The sequence below is a fragment of the Dromaius novaehollandiae genome, chromosome 3 (assembly GCF_036370855.1).
Source record: "Dromaius novaehollandiae isolate bDroNov1 chromosome 3, bDroNov1.hap1, whole genome shotgun sequence".
Taxonomy (NCBI): Eukaryota; Metazoa; Chordata; class Aves; order Casuariiformes; family Dromaiidae; genus Dromaius; species Dromaius novaehollandiae.
The window spans coordinates 39,632,667-39,645,647 of NC_088100.1; the positions used below are offsets into that span (position 1 = coordinate 39,632,667).

A 12,981-nucleotide genomic window follows, 5' to 3' on the forward strand; every position below is an offset into this window, starting at 1 on the left:
GCTAAAAACTGAAGTTGTACAGTGTTTGAGAAAAGCACTACACCCTGCTGACTGCTCTGAAAGGGCAGATCTCAGGAGACTCACGCTGGGGAACATGGCACTTTTAATCTTAATTTCTGTCCATTGCAAATTCCTCTTTTTTAAAATTGCGATGAGATCACTACTTTACTTCAGGGGTTGTTCTGGAAATTAAGTAATGTTCCAGTACTGTGGTGAGCGGTTCCATAGTCATGTGCACTACATGAATCAGGAGTCCCATTGCAAAATGTAATTTCTGATATTATAATTAAAACCATGTCATAATACATATGCGCAGTGAAGCCACATTATGGTTGTATGGTCAATATTGGTTCTGACATTTCTTATCTTTTAACATTGTCCCATATCTTCATCTTAATATTATGTATTGCTGTGATTCGTGCTACGTGTTTATATAAGATTGTATGTGTTTGATATTGTGTGCCTGTGTTTAAATGAGTGGTTATATAAAGGTATGCTTATATCCTATGTTCATGTGGGATTCATCTCACCTAACTTCAGCCGTCTAGACTTGCTACAGTCAGTAGAGATCTTATCCTAAGATGGGTGCCCATGACACGTAGGATACCTATCTCTTCACTCTTGACTACTGTGAGAGCCGATCTTGTTAGCAGTTTTCTCATGGGAAATATATTTAAGAATTAGATATTAAGCATCATAGCTTAAAAAATATATTATGACATTTTGCATTATTAATGACAACCAACTTGCATAATTTATGGCAGGTGCAAAATATACAACTATCCAATTTAACAGATAAGGAAAGGGGAGACCCAGCTAGTCAGTGGATTTGACTTCCAAACTGTATTTTCTGACCAAAAAATAAATAAAATGCAAGTAAAATCCAACTTTGACTCCAACCTCAAAAAATCTTAGTTTTACTTTAGATTTCTGTGCTATCTTTCCTAGGCTCTCTTCTCCATCTGATACTTTTCCCAATCCAATTGTTTCTTTAACAGCGTGCTACACATACTCTTAATCTGAACTGTAAACTCTGGCCCAAGGGCTGTATTTTATGACCAGTGTTGGTAACATCTAGCATCTTAAGACACTTCTTGGGTTGGAATCTAAGCATTCCTATAGAACAGACCATAAATGCTCGTAATATCAATGTAATAATGGTTTCCAGTCAAGCAGAAATGAAGCACTATATGCCAAAGATATATAGCTAAATCTAGGCACTGTGTCCAGGAGGTCTAAGTAATAATGGTGAAATGCACTTTATCCACAGTGAACCATAGCATTCGGGCACTATAGGAATGGAGATGGAAACCAAGGAAGTAAAATCCACTTTGAGCTGTAGTGCTCCAACAACCCTGTGTGGTTGCTATGCCATTCTATGGAAAGAAGTAAAGACACTTCTTTACCAGCTGGCAGGGACTGTATTAGTCACTGATCCCTTCCCACTCCACCTGTACTATACTGCAGGCAGGAAGGACCCTTCTTCTGAGAGGGTTTTTTCTCACCAAAATGAGAATGAAAGTGATGTGCGAAGGATTTTCTGAAGAAAGGAGTAGGGGATTATATCTTTTAAGACATGTCTAGGAGCCCAAAGCCACAACAAAGTGAATGTACCCAAGAAGAAGGTATGTCTTGTTCAGCCTTGGAAGAGAAATAAGATGTCTCTCAAAGATTATGTGATGTGTGTTATGGAAATTAGGCTTGTCGGCCTCCATAACAGGGCTCGACCCTAGCTTCCCGCAGAAAAGTTCAGAGTCAAATCAAAACAAACCAGATAATTTTAATCACGCGCGTGCCGTAATTACAGCTCGAGCTGGGTGCCTCCAAAGAGGGACCCCAACATAAACAAATCCTGGGTAATTATAGTCTTTTCGACTTACATTTCCCACCCCTCACGCGATAGTTAGACCAATGGTAATTTTTTGGTCTGGGGTCTCCTGCTCCTCAGTGGGTCTCATCATCATTCTGAGGGAAGCTGTTTTTCTCCTCATTTTTGTTTTTTTGCAGTCTCTGATGACTGTTCTACTTCTGTTTTTGTTGGGTCTGGCGGTTGTATCCCAAGGTCTTATTTTTCCCAATTTTTTTGGCATCTTCCCTCTCGGAGTCGGTGACACAGGTGCGCAGCCTGCATGTGGCTTCCTTATTTTGCCAGCCTGAACGAGCTCTGAGGCACTACTTTTTATTAAACTAAGTAAAGATTCGTTACCTTTCCCACGCTCGGCCTAAGGCTTCAGCAAATCTAGCCACTCATGCTAAGCAAGTTTTATATAAGTTGTGCTAAGCAGCCATTTCTAGACAGTTTCAATTCACTATTCTTTAACAATGTGGGACAAGATGAAGTCATGCATGTAGGTGATGAGCTGTGCAAGAAACCCAGGACATTATTTATGACACTGACAGTTTTTTTAACTCTTCCAGGACAGCTTGTTTGTTTTTCTCACTGTTTGGCAAGAAGTAGCTAACCTCAACTAAGACTGTTTTTCAGTTGTACATCTGGAAGGATAGCTAGGAAAGCCCTTTCTATGTTAAGGCTGAAGAGGGAAGTCCTGTTATTCCTGTAACACCTCTAAGCAGAGAATTACCAGTAATTGCCGCTCTAAGCAGCTTAATTGATTACTCAGCCAGGCGAGTCTGGAGCATTTGTGGTAGGGCATGAGAAGTTTCACCCACGTGAGACAATTATTCAGCTGGCTGCCAGAGACAGTGACAGCTCTTAGTTACCACAAAACCAGCCCCTGAGGAGTGGGACTCCCTTGGGCTCCATGCCTTGAGTTCCTCTAGAAGCCATCCAGTGCAGCTAAATGGCCCATTCTTGGCCCATTCTAGAATATTTTGAGACCAAGTACATTGTAATGCATGGTGCGAGCTGCTGGGGCCCTGCAAGAGACCCCATGGAAGAAACACAATAGCAGGAGAAGTCTTTTTATTGGAAGCCCTCTGCAGAAGCTCCAGAAATTACTTCTAATAACATTCAACCCAAAAAGTCAAGACATATTATTATCCTTTATTCCATGTTGGCTACCACAGGAACACTAAGAGCTGGTTGCGCAGGCTGCTCTGCTGAGTGACATAGAGGAACAACACAGAGCAAACCACTTTCTACAGGCTAAAGTACAATGAAGGAAAGATAATATCCATGCTCTCTCTAGGTACTGTTGGCTGTGCATGCCAATGCTCAACCAAAGTTTGCAATGCTTTTTTGCAACATCTTAGCCCATGTCAGAACCTGTCCTGCATGAGAGCTTTGGAAATGATTCAAGAAGCTCTGGAAGAGCTTTCCTGAGACATGTGCTGAATACAAAGACCAGGCTCCCCGGTCATGGGATATAGGTGTGAGCCACTGACTCATCCTGGAGCATGGCTTGATTGCTTAAGAGGAGCAGCAGAGGAGAAAGAATGGAGTCAGCTAAGAGTTATGCATGGAAGATTCTCTTTCATCTCTTTAGCTCTTCTTTCTTTCTCATAGACTTGTTAAACACACACTTTCTGATGCATCCCTTGTCTCCACTAGCTCCAGTTCCAGCAATCTCAGGTGTATTTCTGTAGATTCTCAAAATATTTTGCTTTTCCTTAAAACATCAATGGTAGGCTAGAGAGGCTGCAACGGGAGCGTGTGGACACTAAACTTAGTGGGCATCCTGTTTTAGGAACAACTGGGAAGTCCTTTGGCTCAGATGCCCCTGCTTTGGGCATCCAGGGATGGTTCTGGAGTAGGCCTTTTCAGAATGAGGCCTGTTCCACATCTGCTCCTTCTTCTTGCCTTAATTAACACTCAAGAAGCTGCTTCCCAGGCTAAAGGCACTGTCATCAAAGAGCCCTTCCCACAGCAAGAGGGTGCTTGTTTAGATGTCTGATCACCTTGTTAATGAATTTTGTGTGGAATTAGATACTTGCAGAATCATAATGTGAAGCTTGGATAAGAAGGATGTTGTGAAAGGTCGTGGCCAGCAGACGCAAGGGGCAGGGTGGGTGTACCGCAAGTCCCACGTTGTCCACCCTTGAGACATTGCTTCCAATGTCTTCCCAGCACATCCTAGGCAGTTTCTGACACACTCTCCTGGGTCGGACTAAAGCGTGCCTGTTCCAGGAATGAGGCAGCTCTGTGGATTTTGGGGTAGGGCTGTGCTTTACAAGCCGAAGGCAATATTTGCGTGCAAGTAAATTCTTCCTTTTGTTTTTTCCTGTGTCTCTCTGTTTGAGCAGAGCTGTGGTGGACAGAACACTACAGAAATGGTGTGGCTCGGGACTGACTGGTGAGGAAAGAAGGCAAGACCAAACATGAAGCAACAGGCCAAATGGTGTTAAGTGCACACACACATGCAAGCCTGGTCATCCAGCAGAGAGTGACTAGCCAGAGCTGTCTATTTCTGACGCAGCTGGCTTCCTAGCAGATTTGGGCCACTGAGTAATGCTGGCATTGCCATTTGTCTAGCAATTTCAGAGCAGGGCTACTGGATCAGGACACAGGTGGTGTGACTCAGTTCAGGACAGATGTTTTCTTTCCACATGTGATCTGTTTAAGCTTTTATAAACTCAGTGGAAAGCTAGTCACTACAGGGGATGTATTCTGAAGAGCAATCTAGTGGATCAGTCATGATACTAGAGATGCAATTGCCCAGAGACCTCCAGCACCATTCTGGAAACCTTTCTATATCCAAGACAGCCACAGGAGGCTGGCAGATATGACACAGGGCCTACAAGAGATCCTGTTCCTTTCTGGAGGGGGACCACGAGGCTATACAGCACCAAACTGCATCAGCACCTTTGTGTAGGTAGTAACTCCCACCCAGTGTGTCTATTTTAGGGTGACTGGATTACTCTTTAAGTGTCAGTGATTGTCCTGTGGTTTAAGAGGCTGAACAGTATCGTCAGAACACATAGAAGAGAGAGTATTTTTATGTAAGTGATTTTTCTCACTTCTAGATGGTATGAGATTTTTTTACGATTGTACTAAGAATTGTCTTCTACCCTCTAGCTATTCACAAAGGCCTCGGCCATTGGCCGTAATGAAGGCTTAAACACAGTAGAGTGCAGATAGGCACCTGCCTGTGGAAACCTAAATGTAGGTGTCCTGGTTGTGAACCGAATCTCAGCCAAGTTGGCTGCATAAGCCAATAGAGGGGGAGAGCATAGGCAAAGGGAATGAGAGAAAGGTGAGGAAGTGCATCTCCAGTTTCTGCCAGCATAACTCCATAAGGGCTTCCTCTGGGATAGGATAGGCAGTGCACAGTGTAGTTGTCCAAAGAAATGAGAAGATATCACAGAGCAATTTTAATTCAAGTCACATAACGGAGCATGGGGACAGTGGATCATAGCCATTACAGAAGAAAATACAGGTTCATTCACTTTCCGGCCATCTGAGGAAACAAACAGACCAAATGAGTTCAGATTCCGTCCCGCGGACTTTGGGTACCCAGGAAACCAGGGCATGACATAATCCAATGGAAAAGCAGCAACTTGTGCAGCCTCCATAAAGCTGTAAGAAACTGTCACTTCTCTACACATTGGGCAAGCTTCTGTTTTTAAGGAAGAAATGGATCAAGTCATTCAGTCACCGCTTACAATGTGAGATTGTCCAAAAGTTGTGAAGAAATATATAGAAAGTACAGTACTTCTTCAAAAGCTACCGTTCAAAAATGTCTTTCTCCACATAGTTCAATAATTTTGTAGAGGTAGAATATGTCTCCCCATGGCAGTTACATGACTTGAAGGAACAGGTGGGCCACTGGTCAGCTTGACTTAAAAAAATAGTAACCACTCTGTACCCTTACGGAGTTGTTTAGGGCATTGGCAGGTTTTTCTTTTCTTTTTTTTTTTTTTTAAACTTCCCTCATCATGCATTTGCCAAACCGTAGTGGTTAACTATGGAAACGAAGTTTCGAAAGCAATTCATGAATCTATTGAAAATATAGTAAAAACACTAAAGCTATATTTAAATCAGCCCTTGAAGTAATTTAACTCTGTATTTAAGGCTGAAATAGCGCTTTTTATTTTAAGCTTTGTTGGAGAAGGTGCAGGAGAAAGACTGAGTGGAAGCCTTAAAACAAACGTTTTTCAGTGAAGGTTTAGAAACTCCTCCTTTCTGTGTACTAAATCTTCACCAAGGCTGCCTGTAAGCGCTGGAGTTTGCCCTTCCACTGCTGCCTGAATTTGCATCTTATTCGACCGCCGGCAGCCGGCCGGTGTGCCAGCGAGGGGCATGGGTGGGCGGGACGCGACGCGAGGGTTAGCGGTGCCCGCGTGTGCTGCAGCAGGCGCAGCGCTGCCGCCGTGCAGGCGCTCCCTGAGCACGGCCCTGGCTGCCGACCCGGGGCGCCGGCGGCTCCTGGCCGGGCGCTCGCCGGTCCTCCCCGGGGCGGCGGACCGGGCAGCCGCGGCGCGGCGAAGAAACGCGGCTCCTCCGCGCTCGGCAGCCTGCAGCCGCTCGGGGCCGTGTACTTAGCGGCGAGGGGGCTTGACACACGCCCGGCAGGCGCGGAGCACCTGCGGCTCCCGCGCCTCCTGCCCGCAGCGGGCGAGAGCGGCTGCGAGTGCCTTCGGTGCAGGTCGGTCGCAGCCTTGCCCTGCGCGGGCGCGCAGAGCCCGGGGCGGCGGCTGGCTCGCTCCCCGCCCCGCCGGGCGCTCCCCGTGCCTCCTCCCTCCAAGCCGCCCCCTCGCCCGGCCGCTGCGGACGGCGCTGCCGCCGCTTGCTGGCTGCCTCCGCGGCAGAGCGGAGCGCCGCGGCATGGCAGGGCGGGCGGGCGCGCTGTGGCTGTGCGCGGCGGCGGTGCTGGGCGCGGCGGCGGAGCTGCGCCTCACGCTGCTGCACACCAACGACGTGCACGCGCGCGTGGAGGCGCGGGGCGCCGGGGCGCGGGGCTGCGCGGGCGCGCGGGGGGCGCCGGGCTGCTTCGGCGGCGTGGCGCGGCGGGCGGCGCGGGTGGCGGCGGAGCGCGCCGCGCGCCGCAACGTGCTGCTGCTGGACGCCGGGGACCAGTACCAGGGCACGGTGTGGTTCTCCCGCTTCAAGGGCCGGGAGGCGGCCCACTTCATGAACCTGCTGCGCTACGATGCCATGGTAAAGCGGGCCGGGGAGGGGGGGCCGCGGGCGAGGGAGCTCTCCCTCCCCCGGCGGTTGCGCGTTTTCCACCCTTGTCGTTTTTGCAATTGCTGCCTGCTTGCGTGTGTAAGGTTGCATCAGAGGAGGCTGTGAGTTGTTGTAAAACCGTGGTTGATCAATGGCCAGAAGATGAGCAGTAAGAAGAGGTGCACTAGATAAAGGGCGCCCTTCTAAATAGTGTCCCAAGTTGGCAACCCCAAGGTCGGTATGCCAGGGCTGCAAAGAGGAAGAGAAAATGGCACTGATGTAGTGAAGGAGCTCTTGTGGGGAAAGGAGGGGGCTCAGGGTGAGCGGGGGGGCCAGAGGGGTCGTGTTGGCGAGGGAGTGCGCAGGTTGGAGGGCAGGGGAGGGGAGGGGAGTGGGCCCAGTGAAATCTGGGCAAGGAGCCTGGCCTGCTCAGGGGGGTTAACCCTTGCCAAGGGAATGCTGGGCTGGCACTGTGTGCCCCAGCCTGCCCTGCTGGCTTTGTGTCCTGGGAGAGAGGACAGATGGCACTCATTGGCAGTGCCATTTCCAGGGTTAGAGGTTTTTTTTTTTTTTAAATCAGTTGCTCTCCAAACACCCTGATTGTGTCCAGTTCCACTAGACCTGGGGTGAAGTAGGGGTCTGTATGTGAGAGGACTGAAGGCTGGTGGTTTCGACTCTGGTGGGCTGTGACTAGCCCAGGGAACAAAATAGTGTATCTGCGAGGGAGCACTTTGAGGCCGTGCCAGTGCTGCACCTTTACTCTGTCTCTTCTGGTCTGTTAAGTGCTGAGAGGCAGATAGAAGAATTTGGGACTCAGAGTGCTTAGATCTCTTTTGTCTCTGCTTTCCAAGGTAACAAGCATAGGCTCAAGTAATGTAAAAAGAATTATCGTTGCTTATTTTGCTTGTATACACCACTAGAAAGGAGGAGGGAGACTAAAGTTGTGTTTGAGACTGACTGCATATTTATTCCTTCCCAGTCAACAGCTTGAGTGGAGGAAAACCTTGTTCTAATCATCTCACATCCTCTGTCTGTTTGTTTTCCTCTAGAAAAGGCTGCATTTTCTTTTTCCAACTAAAAGCGGCTTCATCTGTTTTTCTCCCTCTGCCCCAAAACCGCTACAGAAGGGAAAGTGTCACAGCACATTTCCCTAGGCTAAACACACTTTGTGCCTGATAGTTTTGACAGATACTGCTCTCTGTTTGCAAGGCCTAATGAGCATTTTCCTAATCGTAACAGTAATAAGGTTCTTCCTCGTGGTGATGATGGGGGAGGAACGTGTGCGTTCAGGGCTTGTCCGCACTAAGTGCTGGGAGGCACTTCTGGGTTCTACAGTGCAGGTGTAGCCCGAGGTGATTTATTTCCTACCTTCCTTCCCAAAGCTTGTCCTGGTTGTCAGTGCTCATCCTTGCCTTTGCTGATTTGACTGGTTCCTGAACAAGCCAGGAGATTGTTACAGTTTCTGATCATATTGCAAGAAGAAATTCTTTTAATCAAAATTAGCAGTGCCAAACTAGTGTTTGGTTTTAGAGATACGTTCTGTAGGAAACTGGCATCCAAGTCTGGTTAGGAGATCCCATTAGGTTTTTAATTATAATATGATTTTAAAAAAAAATCCAGACCATACTGGATGTCCAGAAGTTCGTACTGGATGCTAATGCCTCAGGTGAAGAAGTCAGCCACTTGCTCTTTGTGGATGTTCTGCATGTTATAATTTGATTACTGTCGTTGGATAGAAGAAGGGATGAGTGTAGACTGAGAAGCTATAGAGACTTCAGAGCCTTTCTCTGCTGCCAGAGCCTGTGGACAGAGTTGCCAAGTGTTGGGCAGCTTTGCAGCTTCCTTTTGGATACTTCTGTCCATGGACCGTGGCGACCACACAGTGAGTGTGTTCCATGGGAAGGGAGGTAAGTGCCATACCGCAGAAGAGTGAGCTAGTGTTTCTTTAGGCAGAATTTGGGAAGTTGTATCCGTAACAGAGGCGGGTGAGGATTCCTGAACTGGTTAGAAGTTAGATAGTGGCATAGGATTGCAAACAACGTGAAGGCAGGAACGTGAGTCATAAAAGTTGTTTCAGGATGGAGGCAGGAGAGCCATGGGAGGATTTAGAGCAGCCTGACAGTGTTATCAGATGTTTATTCCACAAGTGGGACAAATTTCCCTTTCAGATTTGTCCTTTTCTCATTTGTGCCCTTTATCATCTCATGCCTTACATTTAGCAAGGTATTGTCTTCCAAATCCTCTTGCCACCACCACTGCTTCTGAGTGTGATTAACACCAAAATCCAAATGAAGTACCACAAAGGCAGTAATTGGAGTGGTGACAGAAGTGTTCTATTTTTGCTGTAAAGTTGCATCATTATGTTAAACCGTATCCTGATTTTTAAAAAAATTCTTAGCCTGGTATCTTATGAAAGTGAGGATTTATGTGATCACATGCCATGTGACTCTGTATTTCTGTTTACTCCTCCTTGTGACTCTCACTAATACTAGCCAATGGATTCAAATTTGTTGAAACGATATCACAAAGATACAAAGTTCCTAAAAGCTTTATGCATAAGGATGGTTTGGTAGAGTAAAGGAACATAAAATGGTCCACATTGTCCTCCTCAGAGAAAGAGCTGCATCAAAAATATGACTGTATTATTAGGCACCAGTGATTTCTCATGAATGAGAGACTTATAACTACCCACACCATGGGAAAAGTTTTGATCAAAGTTTGTATCTTAACAGACATGAAATAACCCAAATGCAAGCTACAAAGCCAAGAGAAACAAGGTTTCTTAACTGGGTTTATTTATTTTTTTTTCACAACCAGCTAACGGTAGTTAAGTACCATTTAAATTCTTATTTTATTTGCAACCAGTTATTTTGGGATTTAATTGCATATTTAGGATAACAGAAGGCGTATGCATCAGCCAAAGGGAATGACTTGTTACCACTTTGCGATGCTCTATCTGTCTGTGGCTGTCTTTTTAGAACATCACTTGACATTAAAATGAGTTTCCTTAGAGTTTGATTCCTTTTCTATTCTTTCTTTTATAGCAGAGTAGACTGCAGTTAGAATATGGTGAGAATCAGAAAACACTTAGATTGCATTGTATCATGCAAAATCAGGATTTTCTTAAAGATAGTTTTCATTACTTTTTGAAGAGGGCTGCAGCACCATGAGAACATTATAGTTCCTTCCCTAGAGCATTAGATGTGTTCCCACTAGTGTCAGTGGGAGCAGCTGGTTGCAGACGAAACATACTGCTGCCTTCCTGATTTTTGTACAGGGCCCCGCTGTCACCCAGCAAGACAGAAACTCCCTGCCTGCAGGGATCAGAGGAAGCCAGGAGTCACTGCCACCCCTGAAAGAAAGATGCTGCCAATCAGTTGATCAAAAATATTGTGCCTCTATGCTTGTAGTAGCTCTTGGGTCTTGCTTGGGTTGGAACGTGATCAGAATTGATACTGTCTGGGGAATAAAAATTGGAACAAACACGTGGGGGTTGTTCAACTAAATAGAGCAGAGAGGTATGTGAGTCTTTTTAGATCATGGATACAGCTTTCCCCAGTAAATGTTCAAGATGAAATTGTAGGCATACTTCTGTCTGGCAGAGTTGGCCCATTGACTTTTGCACCCTTTTCATGCATAGTTCCAGTAACCTGAAAACTTGTTACATCATGTTCCAAGTTAAACTACTAGGGTGTTTCCAAAAATAAATACAATTTTTTTTTCCTAACACTTAAAGGCATTACAGGGTTCTTCCATATATTGTGCTCCTGCCCATTAGTTCTCTATGGGGATTTCACTGACTATTGCCAAATTTGCGAGCACAAGCATGTGGTAACTCGGGCTGAGCATGACAAAGGGTGGATAGGAGAAAATTACATGGTCCTTTTCAAGGTAATGCCTTTTTTTGTTGTTTTCCAGCCTAGAACAACTAAATATTCTCCTCTTGTTAGTATTATCTTGCTAATGCATAATGTACTGCTCTTGTTTTGTACAATACTTTTAACACTCCACTGTGTTATGCACACATCTGCATGTACGCACATGCACAGCTACTACAGATTGTCTGTGGAGATTCCCACCTGTTCCCAACTGTTAAACATTAGAGCTACCACTGGATAATAATATTGATGATGACTAGAAAGTGATATTTTCTTGTTACTAGAGTACACAAGAACTCTTACTAAATGTGAATAAATATGTTAAAAAAACTAGTCCAAGAACAAGCTCTTAAAATACATGTTTTGTTTAAAGGAAACAAATATTGTCATTGACATTTAACATTTCAGTATTTTTTTAACCGATATTTTAACTGATGTTAAAGTTTTTCTAACTTTTCTAACTTTCCTTACACAAAATACATATTCTCCTTGGTAGTGGTTGTTAATCCTCTCTATTGCAGACAAGGGATGAAAAACCACAGCACTCTAAGTAATATATGACTACAAATACTTGTTTAGATAAGTTTTCAATTTTGATTTTTCACATCTCTATTGGTATAAGAGAGAGTATGAAAAGCAAATAGCTAAGCCTTAAAAAAAAAAAAAAGAAAGAAAGCAACACTTCTATGCTTGTGAGACACAGGAATGCTCTGTCTTAGATAGGATGTTCTTCCGTAGCACATGAACTTTGTGTTCTCAAACGTATCTTTTATGTCATTTATGAGAGTATTTATACTGATTATTTGAGGTAGGGTCTTATGTTTTCTTCTTGTTTCTCACAGGCTTTGGGGAACCATGAGTTTGATGAAGGTGTGAGTGGATTGTTGGATCCTCTGCTTAAAAATACTAATTTCACAATCCTGAGTGCAAACATTAAGGGAAAAACCCCATTAGCAAATGAAATGATGAAATATGTTCATCCTTTTAAAATAGTACATTTTGACTCAGAACCGATAGGAATTGTTGGCTATACTACAAGGGAAACTTATTTTCTTTCAAAGCCAGGTATGCTTTTCAGTATATAAGTTTATTATATCCTTTATTACTGATTTGTTACTAGCCTACCTGTCTGAATCAGAAGATGATGAATGCTTTCAATTAGAAATCTTATTTTATCAGTATAACGTGGATTTATTCAGTCTTATAACTGCCTGATTTTTGAACTGGTAAATGCTCTGTTACATAGAGGGTCTTTTCATACTGAGCAATTCAGATCACAGAATTATCTAAGAATAGGTCTGTGGAATTTGTAGAGAAGTTGTGGGAGGCTTTTTGTCATCTTGGTTTTTTTTACTTGGCTGTTTTATTGAAATTCATATTCTCATATATTTTATTCATTTAAGCAAGTGTTAAGTTGGAATACAGCTTGTGTCTAGACTGAAATGTGTTTAAACTAAGTAATTTCCAAATGTATTGAAATTTTGCGCTTGGATACCTCTATGCTTAAGCTCCAGTAAAAGCAAGGAGAGCTTCCTGTGTATTTTTGAAGCAGAAATTGCCCAAGATGTTTTGGGTCTCTCAAATGTTTCCAGAAATTAGACCACAGAAGGAACACCCATTCTGCTTTTACCACAACTACGTCATTCATGAATAAAATTAGAACTGATGAGGAAAAGACTTTTCCATGTCTGACTGTTAAGTTATTCCAACACTTTTTTTTTTTTTTTTGGTAAAATAGAGTGGTCTACTAGAATGAGAAGCACCTTTAAATCAGCTATAGGAGGTCTGAGTCATTGCATGCTCAGCATTCACTCCCCCTCTGACTTAATCAGACTCTTTCCTGGATTTTGCAGGAGATCCAAAAAAGGACCTGGGATGCCCTAGGCATTAATTCTGAAACATTTCCACATTGAAAAAGGACTTCATGTTATTAATTCTGTGTCTGTTGGTCAGTAGTAAGGAAGTAATGCATAACTTTCCTGAGAGAAGGAATCTTAAATCCTTCAAGGAAACATTACAATATAAAACTGTTCCTTC

General features: G+C 44.3%; 1 protein-coding gene across 3 annotated transcripts in view; it reads left to right on the forward strand.

Moving 5' to 3' along the window:
- Positions 1-6,607: 6,607 nt before the first annotated feature.
- Positions 6,608-12,981, forward strand: part of NT5E (5'-nucleotidase ecto) — a 28,377-nt gene continuing 22,003 nt past the window's right edge. The window contains exons 1-2 of one of the 3 annotated variants that reach the window (XM_064508754.1): positions 6,608-7,057; positions 11,787-12,009. In XM_064508754.1, coding sequence (XP_064364824.1) covers positions 6,725-7,057; positions 11,787-12,009 — 556 coding nt within the window. In that variant the 5' untranslated portion in view covers positions 6,608-6,724. Of the gene's footprint in view, positions 7,058-7,565; positions 8,974-11,786; positions 12,010-12,981 lie in introns of those variants that run through there. The other 2 variants (XM_026121085.2, XM_026121084.2) reach the window with 2 other exon arrangements.